This window comes from Colletotrichum siamense (genome assembly GCF_013390195.1).
Source record: "Colletotrichum siamense strain Cg363 chromosome Unknown KSG_Cg363_contig02, whole genome shotgun sequence".
Classification (NCBI taxonomy): domain Eukaryota; kingdom Fungi; phylum Ascomycota; class Sordariomycetes; order Glomerellales; family Glomerellaceae; genus Colletotrichum; species Colletotrichum siamense.
This window is the reverse complement of record NW_023501015.1, coordinates 1523646-1539046: the sequence shown is the minus strand read 5'-3', so window position 1 is coordinate 1539046 and position 15401 is coordinate 1523646. Positions and strand designations below refer to the sequence as shown.

The following is a 15401-nucleotide window of genomic DNA, read 5'->3' as shown; positions in this document are numbered from 1 at the left end:
TTCACGATGTTTAAAGAGCGCACGGATGCCATCGTCATTGAAACCGCGATCTTAAGCAACTCGGGACGAACGGACCCCTGAAGTTCGGAGCATCGTGCCCCGGGCCGAACTCCGGGCCGGCGATAGCCCCCATCTGGCCCGGCAAGGGAGACCAGGCGGAGAATAGCGGCGGGCTTGAGTCAAGCCGAACCCCACGTGATCCGGAGCTGGCTCCCGGAGGTGGTTCAGCGGTGTGGGTTTGAACTTGGAAAGGTCCAATCAGAAGGCGGTCTGGAATGTGCTGGCCTCACCAACTGTGCCGAGAGTCCAACGGCCGACTCCAACCGTCCCCCGTCCTGGCCCTCCAGCGAGTGCCACCTGGCCGGTGCGAGGACGCCTTAACAATTTAGGTTGTGGCTGAGGCTTAGTGTGGGGCAGCTCAAGGTGGAGAGCACCACTGGCAGGCGGAACCTTTCTGGAAGAAGGATCCCTGCCAGCTCCAGAAATTCCATCCCCAATTGAACACCATCGTGGAGTCGAGAAACTTCCACCTCACCCTTTAGCCCATCCGAGCTTCGAGTCCATCTCGCCCTCTGACTTCTCCATCTCCCCCAACCATCAATTGGCAGGATTTGCAATTCTGTCAACCTCGCCCTCGCCGTCCCTCCCCCGATTCTGTCTCGCCCACTGGATTTGTTCATTGTTGCCGGTCAGGGTCGCAATGTTCTAAGCCAGCAACAAGCTACTCTCCTCGGTCTATCTGCTGCTCCACGGTTTAACACGCTTCGGCCTTCTTTAATCGGAAGACTGATTCTACTGGTCTTGTCCCCAACTGCTGTGTATATCCTCAGTTGTAAGTCTTGTTAAAGCCGAGCAGTTTGCACGCTGCTGCATCGCCGTCTTTGCAGCGTCCGGAGCTAACTGGTGCTGTCCCCCTTGCAGATATACCGAATTCACCCAAACAACCCCTATCATCCCATCCAACCACCCGACGACGTTGATCGACACTATTCACAATGGCCTCTACCGATTCTACAACTTCCAACGGCGCTGAGCCTTCGGCTGCCCAGAAGCTGCTTCAGACTCACGTCGACCATCACCCCACGGTCGAGGAGGTTCCTGACGAGGACCTCCCCCTGAAGAGCAATGCCGGTGACTCCGCCTCTTGGGCCGAGCCCCAGTCTTCCAAGGCTGCTGGCAAGCAGAAGGAGACCTCCGTTCCCGGAAAGAAGATCGATCCTAACGATCAGACTCTCTTCCCCGAGCTCGGCGCCGGAAAGCCCAAGAGCAGCCCCAACGTCGCCCCCATCTGGGGAGCCAAGAGCAACGTCTCTACCCCCGCCAACGGTCTCTCTCGCTCTTCCACCCCCGCCTCGGGCGGTGTTGCGACCCCCAAGAACGCTGCCCCCTCGATGTCGATCCCCGGCCGCAACGTGGAAACGGTTGTTCTGGAGCCCCAGTTCATCCTTCCCCGTAACCAGCTTAGACGCCCCATCCCGGACATCATGAAGGACATCAACCGCAAGTCGCGCGCCAACATCACCTTGTCCACCGCCACCAACGGTCGTCTCAAGTTCGACGCTACTGGTCCTCAAGACGTTGCTCAACAGGCACTCAAGGATCTTGTCCAGCAGATCGGAACCAAGGTCGGCAAACCCCAGATCTCTTCCCCACAGAGCTCAAGCTAACTTTTTTTTTCTGAACAGACCACCATCAAGGTCCCGATTCCCCAGTCTGCTCGTGCCCACATCATCGGCAAGGGAGGTTCCACCATCAAGTCCATCCAGGAGAAGTCTGGTGCCCGTGTCCAGCTTCCCAAGGTCGAGGATGGTGCTACTTTTGACGAGGATGACGACTCCACCATCGATGTCCTCGTTGAGGGCAACGCCTTGTCTGCTGCTTCTGCCCGCGACCAGATCATGAAGATTGCCGGCGAGCGCGCTGCCAACGTCAACACCAAGCTTCGTGGTATTCCTGCTGAGTTCTACCCCTTCATTGCGGGCCCCAGCAACAGCCATGTCAACCGTTACGAGACCGATGGTGTTCAGATGCGTGTTCCTCCTCACCAGATTTGGGCTCCTCGCGGCCGTAACATGGCCGTGAACGAGGGCGAGCGCCCCGTCTTCGTCCCTGCCGGCGACAACCACATCCAGCTGGCCGGTGACCGCGCTGCTGTGCAGGCTGCTCGTGCTGAGATTGAGCGCCGCGTCCAGGAGCTGCAGCAGCAGCTTGCCGTCGACCAGTTCAGTCTTCAGAAGGGCCGCCACCAGTTCATTGCTGGCCGCCGTGGCGAGACTCTCGATGAGTTCTTCAACGAGACGGGTTGCACCATCTTGCTGCCCACTGATGAGGATGATGACTCCGTCACCGTCATTGGCCCTGCTGCCCAGATCAGCAAGGGTGTTGAGACTGCCATGGACAGAGCCATGAACATGCAGTTCTCTACCTTCGACATTGGCCGTTTCCACAAGGGTGCCCCTGGTGGTGTTTCTAGCCACGCTCGCAACGTCACTCGTTTCCTGAGACATCGTGACATGTTTGACGACATCGAGAGGGCTCACAGCACTCACATTAACACCCCTCTCGGTGCCAACGGCGCTTCCCCTTACGAGCTGTACGCCCGTGATGGCAAGAACGTTCTCCAGGCTCAATCCGCCATCGAGAAGCTTGTTCACGCCATCCCGCCTGCCAGAATCGTCCCCATCCCCGTCGACCCCTTCTACCACCAGTACCTGAACAAGGATGTCAGCCCCCGCATGAGAGACAACCACGGTGTCCACGTTGTCCTTCCTGAGGCCGGAGAGATCGACGCCCCTGTCCTCCTTGTCTTTGAGGGACCCTCTGCTCCTGAGCCCAAGCCCCAGATCAAGACCGGCCGCCCGTCCCAGGACGAAATCCGTGCTTTCCAGCAGAGCTTGGAGGATGCTCGCAAGCAGATTCTCGACATCATCAACAAGCAGGAGCAGATTGCTTCTGCCTCTATCGATGTTCCCCAGAAGTTCCACGAGCGCCTCCGCCGTTTCATCAAGAAGGAGCAGGCCAACCGTGCCGATGACCAGATCCCCATCCGTGTCTCTTCTGTCGGCACCGTTGTCACTCTCCGTGGCCCGGCCTCTGCCGTCAAGAACCTCGAGGCCAAGGTCAACGCCTTCGTCGAGCAGGAGAAGGAGGACGAGAAGGAGCGTGGCTTCACCATGTCCTTCGACTTCCCTCAGAAGTATGCCAACCACCTTATCGGCAAGGGCGGCTCAAACATCAAGGAATTGCGCGAGCGCTTCGACGTCGAGATTCAGGTTCAGGATGGCAAGGTCGAGCTGAAGGGCCCCAAGGCAAAGGCCGAGGCTGCCAAGGCCCACATCAGCTCCCTTGGTCGCACTCTCGCCGATGAGGTTACTCACGTCCTGAAGGTCGACCCCAAGTTCCACAGAGAGCTCATTGGTTCTGGCGGAAGCGTCACCAACCGCCTGCAGTCCAAGTACAAGGTTCTCATCTTCTTCCCCCGCTCTGGAAAGAGCAACAAGGATGAGGAGGAGAATGACGCTGCCAGCGACGCTGGCAAGCCCAAGCGCGTGCAGAACCCCGACGAGGTTATCGTTCGCGGTCCCAAGAAGGGAGCGGATGAGGCTCGCGACGAGATTCTGTCTCTTCTCCAGTACCTGAAGGATACCTCCTTCACGGCAACCGTCTCTGTCCAGCAGAAGCAGGTCCCGTCAATCATTGGCCAGGGTGGCGCTGCGCTGGATGAGCTCCGCCAGACCACCGGTGCCAAGATCGACATCCCCAGCGGACGTGATGCCGAAACCGTCGAGATTCAGATTAAGGGCACTAAGTCTCAGGTCGCTGCTGCTAAGAAGGCTCTCGAGGAGAAGAGGGATGTTTTCAACGACACCGTTGTGAAGACTATTGAGGTTGATAAGAAGCACCACAAGTCTCTCATTGGTGCTGGAGGTGAGATTGTTCAACCTAACCTGCATTCTGTTTCTTTAAGCTAACCACTGATAGGTGCTACCCTCCGTGATATCGTTGTCAAGGCTGGCGGTTCTGACGACCGCCGCGAGCTTGCACGCACCATTCAGTTCCCCAAGCAGGAGGCTGATGGTAACACGATCAAGATCGAGGGTCGCTCGGACGTTGTCAGCAAGATCGTTGCCAGGATCGAGGAGATTGTCGCGGAGAAGGACAGCCAGGTCACCGACATTCTGGATGTCCCCACCGAGAAGCACAGAACCCTCATCGGTCGCGGTGGAGAGGCCAAGCGCCAGCTCGAGTCTCAGCTCAACGTCTCCATTGACATTCCCCGCCAGGGTGACGGCAAGACGGGCGTCAAGATTACTGGTCGCCCCGAGAACGTCGAGAAGGCGAAGGAGCACATTGCCTCTCTCGTCAAGGAGCAGGAGGGCGAGACTCTGCAGGTCCCTCGTGGTCTGCACCACGCCATCTCCAACAACGGCCAGTTCTTCCGCCAGCTCCGCAACAACCACCAAATTTCCGTCGATCACGCTGGCGCTGCCCTACCCGCCAAGCCCAGCGCTGGCGCCAGCCGCAGCAACGGCGGTGCTCTGCCTTTGATCACCGACGACGAGGATGCCGTTGCCGATGCCCACTCCTGGAAGGTTGTGGATACCGGCGCCGGCGAGGACGGCGAGATCCCTTGGGTCTTGCGCGGTTCTCCCGAGAACATCGAGAAGGCCAAGGCTGCCATTGCCGCCGCTATTGAGCAGGCCCGCAAGAACACCCACACTGGTTACCTTGTCCTTCCCGACCCCAAGACCTACCGCTACGTCATTGGCCAGGGCGGCAGCAAGGTCAACACCATCCGCAAGCAGAGCGGTTGCAAGATCAACGTTCCTCGCAACGACGCCAATGAGGACGCCATCGAGGTTATCGGCACCGCTGAGGGTGTTGAGAAGGCCAAGGACCTGATCCTGGCTGCCGTGCAGGAGGGCCTCAGCTCGCGTGCGCCCCGGGATTAGAAGTCGGGGGCTGAGCATGGCACAACAGATACAACAACTGAGCTGAATCAGTTCAGAGACCAGCTGAGAGCACTCGTGATGGACTGGTCCGAGGAGCCTCGCGAAGACGCAGCGAGAGGAGAGCTGCAGTGGTAGGAGATTTATAGCGAGAGTATTCGGGCTGCATGCGAGAGCCACCTCATCATCATCGATACCTGGGAGAATACCATGATACCAGGCACATTGACACATATATAACACACAAAAATGGCAATACATACTGGATTGATCTACCTCTGCTTTTGGCCATATTCAGATTGTGACGAATATTTGCGTCTTTAGTGACCCCGTGCCTGATTTTGTCTCGATGCATCCCAGCGTATATCAACTATTGATCTGGCGAAGCCTCTTTTGAGCAGTGAGTTGCCTTGGCTACGTCCTACCCTCCCATCGTTCTCCATTGTCTTATTGTAAGCACCTTCCTTCGTCCTAGCTCATGTATCTCGTGGTCTTGAATGCCTCAGCCAGCTCCTACATCATGACATCTGCGCCGCCAGGAGAAAAGTCTAACTGCATAACATGCAAAATCCGCTAGAGGCGCTGAGGATCAGTCAGCGTCACATCGAGCAACATCGCGCCGATAGAGATTTTCCCTTCCTGAGCGGTGACGCTGGTCATGCTCTTGCATTCGGCTTCTAGAACTTGCAGCAACACATCCATCATGAATCAGTCTCGACCGGAAGACCAGGTTGGGGGTTCCCCGAATGTCCCAGGAACCTCCATGTCCGCACCCGCGGCAGGAGCCAAAATGAGTAGGTCGAGAGCATAGAACAGTTTTGCGCACGAAGTTCACAGCTGGAAGAAATGACAGGCGAAATTGAAAACTTTTTTGATAGAAAACCTAGCCGCCGCGGCGGTATAGGGGTCGCTTGCTGGACCCCCACGGCGCCCACGCTCGGCCACGGGACCCCAGCGAGACTCCCACGGTAACGGGGAAGCCCTGACTTTTTGCAGGCTTCGAGAAGCTCTTCATCCGTCGTGGACTGTTTCATCTTCCCTTTTGCGGCGACACGGCGTTGTGCAAAGGTTGCCACCCGCTTGGTCGAGCGTGGGGTGGCCAACACTGTTGTACCCAAGTCGTGCATTGTCACAATGAAGCCAGAGCTCACCAGTAGTATCTTGAGGAGGCAGTCTGCATAGAGGTGCGGTGAAGAATCCGGCACCCTGACGAATTACGGCAGAGGCTCCCAGGACCGCCTCCTCTCAACTTATCTCGAAGAAGGTACGTGGAGTTGTCGAGTCCGCAAGAGGGCAGATGGGATGGCGATGTTGCTGTCACCGCCCATTCTGACCCTGGAGTTGATCCATCATCAAAAGCAAATGGAGACCAATGAGCGCCTGAACCGCGTCGGAAGTAGTTGATGTGTCTGATCTTCTTGAGGTTCTAGCAACAGAACGTTTTCCGTGCCATTAAGTAAATTCGAGGAGTTCGACTGACATTGAACATTGACGCGAGGACATTCAATCCCGTTGTCAATAATTCAGAGGGGCATCCACGGGTTTCGGAGATTCGTCCGAGATAGAGGTGGGTGTTGCACAGCATGTTGTGGGCACGCTCGTTCGTTTTTTGATGGCAGTGCAAACCACTGAAATTGCTACCCTGAACGAGTCAGGAGAAGAAGCAATGAATCTAACACGAACCAAGCAAATCATTGCGGTGGAGTGCGCCAGAGCGTGTGTTTTTGAGGATCGACAGCGCCATCTGCGAGAGCACCGTTTTAATCTGTTAAGCCTGACGAGTGTTGATAGCTGAGACCGTCTGCCTCGTAAGGCAGGTCCGAGAAGGCCGGCGGCAGAAAAATAAGGTATGGGTCACGGCGCCGGTCACTTCTTTCGGGTGTCTCTTTTCGGCGTCGAGAGAACAATCAATATTGATTTGGTTTCCAATATGACCGGTCATACACTGACCCAGGTCGATCGGAGTTTTAACATGCAGAAGTATCATCTGACAATGACTGCGGAGCCGAGCTAGACCGAGACAAGAAAGCCGTTGCCAGTCGCTGATGATCCGAGTTCTGGGATGTAAGTCACCTTGGTCTTTGACCGGTCTTCCGGTTCACCGATATCTTGAGGTCAGTGATGGTGGGCAGCACGACGGACAGGTGATGGAGTCGGCCTAGAAACCCACAAAATTGGTGCTCATCCCATGGTGGACCGCCACGATGTTTCGACGCTAGGGACGGCATTACAGCGTCCAAGCCGCGGGGGTGGAGGTGGCAGGCTGATGCCGGGTCACGATGGAGTCAGTCTGGCTTCTTTTGTTTTTGGGGGAGACTCCCGTCGACGGACGGGATTTGTGGGGATAGGTGCGTGCGTGTTCGCAGGGTTGCATTGCAGCGAAGAAACGCTGGAAGGTCGAAGGCCTCGTGGAAGAATAGGAGACGAATCCCTGACAGGTCCCTGTAAGGTCAAGAACAGACCGCTGGATGAGTATGTGGGAGAAGACAGAGTGTCAAGAAGCTTCGGTAGAGGCTGGAAGGGCGGACAGTTTCCGTGGATATGGGTGTGTAATAGTAATTAGTTGAATATGTTGCGTGACTTTGATTGCATCAAGTGCACCTCCTTCCCCGAAATCAAACATTTCTGGCAAAGAGGAGGAAGTTGAGGATCGTCTGTGCTGCTGGCAGGTGCTAAGGTTCTGGTCCAGGCGCAGGTCCAAATTGCCTGTTCCCATTTTAGCAGTCGGGCTCGCTTGAGAGCGTGCGGTGCCTGCATCGTGAAGCTCTAGCTGGGGCAGCTTAGAGGAACAGGCAGTTGGGACGACCGGGGATGCCAGCAGCCGCCACGAGAGCCTCAAAGATGGGCTGGAATACTGGAGCTGATCTTCTTACATAGTGCACTTATCCACTGTGAGCACGCAAGCTCCCGCTCCTTCTCCAGACGAAAACATCGTGAATGTGTCCCGCAGTTTACTAATATTCGTACCTACCTTAGTTTTTAGTCTGGCCTTACCCCCTTCCCAAGTTTTACTACAAAATTACATGACCATTGCACCAGAAAAGAAAGGCAAGCGCAGCCAGCTCAGCACCTTGCCAATGCGGCTCGTCAGGGATGTCTGAGCCAAAGTTCCTCTGGACAATTCAACTCCTGGAAAAAATCTCTTCTCATCGTCTGATCGACTTCCAATAAGACACCCCGGCCATGGCATCACCACCTCCGCCATCACAACATACCACCACCGGAGCCTAGCTCATCTTCTGAGGAATCGACGCTCTCCTAACCACACCAGAGACACGTTGCAAAAAGCACTTCCCAGATGAGCAGCTCGCCGAGGCACCGCCAATGGCTCCTCTTCCGGGTACCCACGATAGCTCCGCCAACTAGGGACGGACACCGTCTCCTTTCTCCACGCCGAGCGTCGCTAGTCTCCTCCAGCTTCCAGACGATCCCCCAACCGGCAACGGGAACACAACCGCGGTGCTCAGTCTCATTATTTTGGAACCAATATCCTTGCCATGGGAACTGCAACTTGGCCACAAGCTCTTTCCAAACCAGCAACAAGTTTGCTGCTGGCCTGTACATGTCTCGAAAACTTTACGCCGCTTGTTTTCGCCGGCTTCCAACCCTCATACGAGACATGCTCAGGCCTGACCGACCCTCTGCCGTTGCCCATGACGCCCAGCTGAGGCATGCTTTCCACATAGCAATGCGAACTTGCTGGATAATATCAACATCGGCATTCTGCCAGCTCACCCGAGACGACGTTTGAGGAATAGTCGGCCGTCAGCCCTCTCCTGCTACCGGCGCCTACCGACAGCGCCAAGGATGCTTGAGCTACAGCACTTTCACGCCTCCAGAGGCAATGGTCTCCGGCCCCGAATTTGGAACTGTCGGCCGCTGAACATGCGAGAGCACTTGCACCTAGGCGGTGACTGCCACGGCATGCTTTTCTATGCACAGACAAGCTTCCCAATACTCATTCCAGACCGCCCTCGAAGCCCTTGGGTTCCACTGTGTGCAACCCTACCTAGCGAGTCATCCGGGGAACCAGCGGAACGGTGTTGGAAAAAGCGGCTGGGGGACCAGGTAGCTCAGGAGGAAAAAGCTACCCCTGTATTGATGCCGCAGGAGGAGGCAAGGGAACGCACGCAGAACACGGACAGTTGTCCGTCCCACGTTTTCTCATACCTGGATGAGATGTGTCGTGTAAAGCACAGGGCTTCCAGCAGGGCCCAGAGTTGGGTAAGACGGTGCCTGGAGCTAACTGTAGCCACGTGCCCCGCTGCAGCTCGACATCCTCTCACACTTCCAACGATTCGGATGCCGTCTAGCTGAACGATCCAGAAGGACGCAACACGTCTCATTTGACTCGAAGACAGGTTCCTGGGGATCAACTGAATGTGAGACTCGCATGAACCAGCGCCCCGGATGCTCGTGCGACCCTTTCCCCCGCTTGACACTGATCTACCTCGACGGTTGCTATTCTTGCTTGTACGGAAGAAAAGTTAACACAAGCCTGCTCTTCAAACGGCTTCGCCAGCTTGTCCGATGTCACTGTTGCACAGAGCCGTCAGAGCCGTCAGAGCAAGCATACTGACGGCCCTGTCTTGAAATCTCTGCGTGGTGTTCTTGGCCAAAACAATGTGTTTCGAGACTTTAAGTATGCGAAACGAACTTTTGGGTGCTTAGAAAAGAAGCGAATATCTGGAAGATGTCCGACCGTTGACAGCGCAATTACGCACGCCTCACTCGGCATCCCCATATTCCGGCCTGTTTAATCAATATTTCAAGTCCAGGTGACCAGCACCCATCCGTGTCCTTTCCTTTCTCGTGTCGCGGACATGGGAAGGAGAGACAAGCTCATCAAACCTCTCGAGCGAAATCGGAGAAGGTGCATTGCATCTGAGACTTGCGCAAGCTGCATACATCTCAGACAGACAGATGGACAACATCCAGACGAGCCGGCGTTAGTGCCTCTTCGTACAGCAAACTCGCCGCGCGGCTCAGAATTGCATTGCAGCAGTCTCTGAAGGTTCGGGAGGCACCGAAAAGCTTGGCCGCCACAGATGCTTGAGAAACAGAATTCTCGGCGACAGTTCGGCCGAGTGTGCCAGCCGTCTGTCTGTCTGCACTGCCCGAAAGAACTTACCGCCCTGACGGTCTCTGGGCCACCAGGTTGGCCTCCAGATCTCACCTTCCACACCACCATACCTATCGCTCACTCCGGCGGGAACCTCTCGGTCTCTCACGTGGAGACTTGGAACCTCTGTTTGATACACATAACCGTTCTAAGTTGCACCGCGCAAAGCAGGCTTGATGATTACAGTTACACTGTCTTCGGATGACGCACTGCTGGCAGTTGGTCTGCTAAACAATGTTTAAGGCTTGCGTGCGATCTTGAGGCGCTGATGACAGCTTTGAACTCAAGATGCATCATGTTGAAGCTCAAACGACATGAGAAAACCACAAGACCCATGTCTACATCATAGGTAAGGCGTCCCTGGCGCTGGGAGGCGTGAAAAACGATCGACACGCAGCTATTTGCGACTTCACCGTTTGTACTATGCGGAATTTGCCTCTGTCGCGCCGCCGTTACTGCCGCCTTCCGACCGGTTGGAGAAAACAATGTCAAGAGACAGACGAAGTTGGGGAATGCTAGAAGGTACAGCTGCCTATTACCAACGGTGGACAAGCTCAGTTCAAAAGACATTGCAAAAGTTACAGGGCAATTCGCGGGTCAATGCAGCCGTGCTTTTGGCTACTGCCATTGGCATGAGTTGGTTGTCAGCTCTCAGAGTCAAGGTCCTAGACTCTAGACACAGTTTCCTCAGAAACAGATTCAGACACAGAAGAAACAGTGCGCAAAAATCAGAAAAACCAGCAACCTTACATTCTCAACACAAGCATGCCCGACTCAAGGAGGGTGGTGGGCTGGCGGGAGCATCCAGGGCAGAAGAATACCTTCAGTGCCAGGAGGTCGGAGTCTCCTGACTATGGGCGAGCAAGCAAGCAAGCAACATCCTAGGTGAAATGTGTCGTTGTTCCCTCCACAATCAACTCAGCGGCCCACCATGACGCCCCGGAGCACGACTCCCGCAGATGGTTGGGGGCACCCACCTCCGCCGATTATGGTGTTTGATTCCTTATCAGCGAGCAACACTGGATCGCCTCGAGTTTTCAACTCAAGCTTTTCTTGTAGGCTTTATAGACATGTCACGACAGCGGTGAGGTCTCGTCCCATCTCGGTCCACGACAGCGGCAGAGCCTCGACCGCAACAAGCTGTCATGGTGGTCTGTCATGCACCTCATATTTGGTTGTGTCATTACGCTCGACCCGTCAACAACAAGGAGGAGGACGACGACAACATGATATGGACCCAGCGACCCGTCAAGTAAGGTAAGCTCGATGCGAATGTGACGTATTTGTACCTTAATAAACGCTAGATATCTACCCTTATTTACGGTAGGGTGGAATTGCAGGGGGGTAAATGCGCTACGGCGGGGTCTGCATTAGCGTCCAGGGCGGCCTTGACGGGCAGGACGGACGGAGTAGCCGCCACCCACCGCACCTGCACTGCAGCTGCGGACATGCAGCGCTGCACTCCACCTTCTACTGAATGCCCGGGTAGCTAGGTGTTGGATGTACTTCCATTTGTAGAGGTGCCGCCATCCGCCAGTCTCCAGAGACGTAGGTATTGAAATAGATCCCGGATAGCATCAGGAGATGGAGATGATGTTCACATCCATTACGGCCAGCGAGCAGCGAGGAGCTGCTCAGAAGTCTGTTGAAAACGGAAGCTTCGCTTCTCCTCAGCGATGAGCAAAAGTAGACATTTTATACGAGCTGAGCTGACCCCCATTCTCACCACGAAGAGGGTTGCAGCAGAGAAGCCCAGGGCCCCTTGCTCGCTGTATTTCCAGATATGCCCGCCCACGGGTGCATGTCGCAGTGCATGGTGTTGCCCCCAAGTCCCAGGCAACTGAACGGCTATTACCCCTGTGGCGGCAACACCACCAGCTCCGAGTGGGTGTGTCCAGATCTTCCCAATTGCCATCTCATCCCATCGTATCCCGACCGGAAACAATCCCATTCACCGTCAGTCACACCAACAGGAGCTCAAGCAGCTGCAACCTCGAAAAAAAAATCTCTGGGCAACTTTTTTTTTTTTTGGTCTGAAAAAAACCGGGGCTCTTTGGGGGGCACTCACACTTCACCCACTCCACGTCCGTCACTTGCAACACTAGTCGACTAGGAAGGTCCCAAGCCTGATGTCAGGTATCCGTAGAGAGCTCGCCTCAGAAACCGCTGCTGGAAGGTACGCATACGGTAGCGGACGGTCCTGACGCCTTCCTTGCAGCTTGCACTGTAGAACTTCACCGTAGCTGCCCCGTTCGACCCAATCCTCACCTCCCGGTCCCTCACCTCACCTTACTGCGTGCCAGCTGTACCTTCCCAAGCTGATCTCACCGTCTTGCCCGGGGCAGTCCCCATCGCTCCTGCCCTCCCACCTCCTTCCCTCCTTCTCTCCCCTACCTTACCTCACCTCACCTACGGATAACTTTTTCACCTTCAGTGACCTACCTACCTACCTACCTCCCCCCCGTCTGGCTGAGCTTACACGGACCACGCCTTCAGTCCCCTTCCCCCCCTTCGGACCTATATCAACTTGGACGCGCTCCTGCTCGCACCTCTCCGACCTGCCCTCTCCCATCCACATTCCATTGCCATCTTCTTCCTCCCCTCCCCAACCAAGCTTGTATTTTTGCGCAAACTCGCATCTTCGCGCTTTACATCAACAGTCTCAGACTCACTCACGTCTGTTTACTTTTTTCTCAAGAAGCATCACCACTTTCCATCTTCTACAGAATCCTTATCTTCTCCCTCCTACCTACCTCAACCCGACCGACGACAGCAAAAATGGCTTCCGCTCGCTCTGCCCTGCGTCTCACCTCCCGCCTCGCTCCCCGCGTCGCCATCCGCAGCCAGGTCGCCCGTCCCTTCTCGATCTCGGCCCGCGCTCTCAAGAGCGACGTCGTCCGCGAGAAGGAGATCCCCGTTTCGGTCTATGCCCCCGACGCCAAGGGCACTGGTCAGTCGGACCACTTCTCGATCCCCGTCCGCGAGCACGACTCTCGCCCTCCCACCGAGACCCCCCTTCCTGTTCCCGAGAACGACAATGTCGTCCCTCTTACCCGCAAGACCTTCGATTCTATGCCTCCCATGATGCAGAAGCTGTCCGTCATGGGCAAGACCATCATCGTCACTGGGTAAGCTTGGTTTTCCCCCTTCCTTCCCAATCACCACCCAAACCGGCCAATTGGCTCGGATCCCCATCAAAAATCATGATGGAACAATTTGCTGACTTCAATTCGCAGTGGTGCCCGTGGTCTGGGCAACTACATGGCCCGCGCCTGCGCTGAGGCTGGAGCCAAGGCCCTTGTCATCTTTGACGCCAACCAGGAGTTGGGTGATGAGGCCGCTGCTGAGCTTCACCAGAAGACCGGCTTGCCCGTCACCTTCTTTAAGGTGGATGTCCGTGACGGCGCTGCCATTAACGCTGCTGTCGACTCTGTGGTTGAGCTCTACGGCGCTCCTGATGTCCTTGTCAACTCTGCTGGTATCGCCGAGTACGTCATTCCCCACAATGCAGCGTGCACACAGAGTGCACGACATCACATTGCCCCCTTTCGCTTACGCAGCCCCACTAACATACGTCTTTGTGAACAGCTCCAACATCAAGGCCGAGACCTACGACCCCGCCATGTTCCGTCGCCTCATCGACATCAACCTGACTGGCTCCTTTCTCATGTCCCAGTCTGTTGGCCGCGCCATGATGAAGGCTGGCAAGCCCGGCTCCATCATCCTGGTCGCCTCCATGTCTGGCAGCATTGTCAACTACCCCCAGGAGCAGTCCTGCTACAACGCCTCCAAGGCTGGTGTCATCCAGTTTGGCAAGTCCCTCGCTGCTGAGTGGGCCAAGTACAACATCCGTGTCAACTGCATCTCTCCCGGATACATGGACACTGCCCTCAACCGCGTCCCTGCTCTCGATGCCCAGAAGAAGATTTGGAAGTCCTTGACCCCTCAGGACCGCCTCGGCGCCGTCGACGACCTCAACGGTCTCTGCGTCTTCCTCGCTAGTGACGCTTCCAGCTTCATGACTGGCTCCAACGTCATCATTGACGGTGGCTACACCTGCTACTAAGCGGGTGCGCAAGGAAAATTCTTCCCGGCTTCGCGGCCGAGAAGGTGTCGCACGAATCTGGCAAGTTGCTTACTACACAATCAGTCTACAACGACATCGTCTTTTGCATTTCGCAGCCACTTGCGGCCGTCCATTTGCTTTCCACGATGGGAGGCATTGCTGAGCTACACTTCCGGTACGTCTGACTCGTGCAGAAGTGGTACCCGTGGCTTCAGCAAACCACCGCCTCGTCCTGGTCGCGGCCTTCCGCGACTTCGTGCCGATTTCCTTGTGTCTACGCTTTCTCCTACGTTCGTCGATTGCAACATTCCGGGACTATACCCCCCAGCGCCAAGGGTCACACGGCACCTAATCACTTTGGCTTTTCCAACCCCATCATCGAGTGTGTTGTTTTCAAAGCAGGCAAGGCAGTTTCAGGAGTCTCAAAAAACAAGGTGTGGTCTTTTTGGAACGAATCTTGGATTCGGAAGGGGGGACACCGTTCTTTTTTTTCTGGGTTTCGGGTCTTGGTGGCTTTGGGAAATGACCATAAGAGAATAGAGAGAAACGTCCGAGGCTTGGACTCTGGGTTTCCACGGTAGATGAGACAGACAGACAAGATCGCAGGATAGAATCCAGGACACGTCTTTGTGTCACGTACTTCATACGCCTTGGCGCCTTCCTCGAGCTTGCAACGTGAGACCGTCTTGGAGCATGTGATGGTTGATCACCTTTTTTTTTTTTTTTTTTTTTTTTTCCGCGGCGCCCAAGAATGACGTAGTGTCGAGTCGCACGATAGCCTAACACGCCTTTTCCCCGCTAGCTTTGAGAAGCTCAAGCTCCAGCTCCAGCTCCGCCACGGGCCCACCATCGTGAAATGGACCCCTCAGTCCCATCCACCGTCCGTCAATCCATGCCCTGGACGATCCCTTCCCGCCCCTGGGGACCACGATCCGGCAGCATTGCGTGCGAGCAGCCAAAGAGAACCGAAAAAAAAAAAAAAGACAGGTTCACCCACACCCACTCTTTCCTTCGGCCCGTGCCTTTCCCAGCGTCAATCATGTGCGGATGATGTCCGAGGGGACATGGCATGCATCAAAACGCGAATGGGAAGCGGGAAATTGGAACGAAAAATAAGTTGAAGCAACCATGAGATGAACTTTAACCGTTCCCTCGAAAGTGTGTGTGTTTACGGACATTGACGTCAATTGGGTTTCGCGACGGGAGATGGGCTCAACTCTATGCTGCGAGAAACCTTTCTTCGCACAAGCATTTCTTTTCTTCC

General features: G+C 55.6%; 2 protein-coding genes across 2 annotated transcripts; both read left to right on the top strand.

Moving 5' to 3' along the window:
- Positions 1-995: 995 nt before the first annotated feature.
- vgl1 (Vigilin 1) lies at positions 996-4952 on the top strand (the record flags this gene model as incomplete). Its single annotated transcript, XM_036634260.1, has 3 exons — positions 996-1625; positions 1686-3927; positions 3982-4952. The coding sequence occupies 3 exons, from the start codon at positions 996-998 to the stop codon at positions 4950-4952; spliced, it is 3843 nt and encodes a 1280-aa protein (XP_036500075.1).
- A 7897-nt stretch (positions 4953-12849) lies between these two features.
- MTDH-1 (putative NADP-dependent mannitol dehydrogenase) lies at positions 12850-14137 on the top strand (the record flags this gene model as incomplete). The annotated part of the gene is made up of 3 exons (XM_036634259.1): positions 12850-13199; positions 13308-13559; positions 13660-14137. The coding sequence occupies 3 exons, from the start codon at positions 12850-12852 to the stop codon at positions 14135-14137; spliced, it is 1080 nt and encodes a 359-aa protein (XP_036499929.1).
- Positions 14138-15401: the final 1264 nt, after the last annotated feature.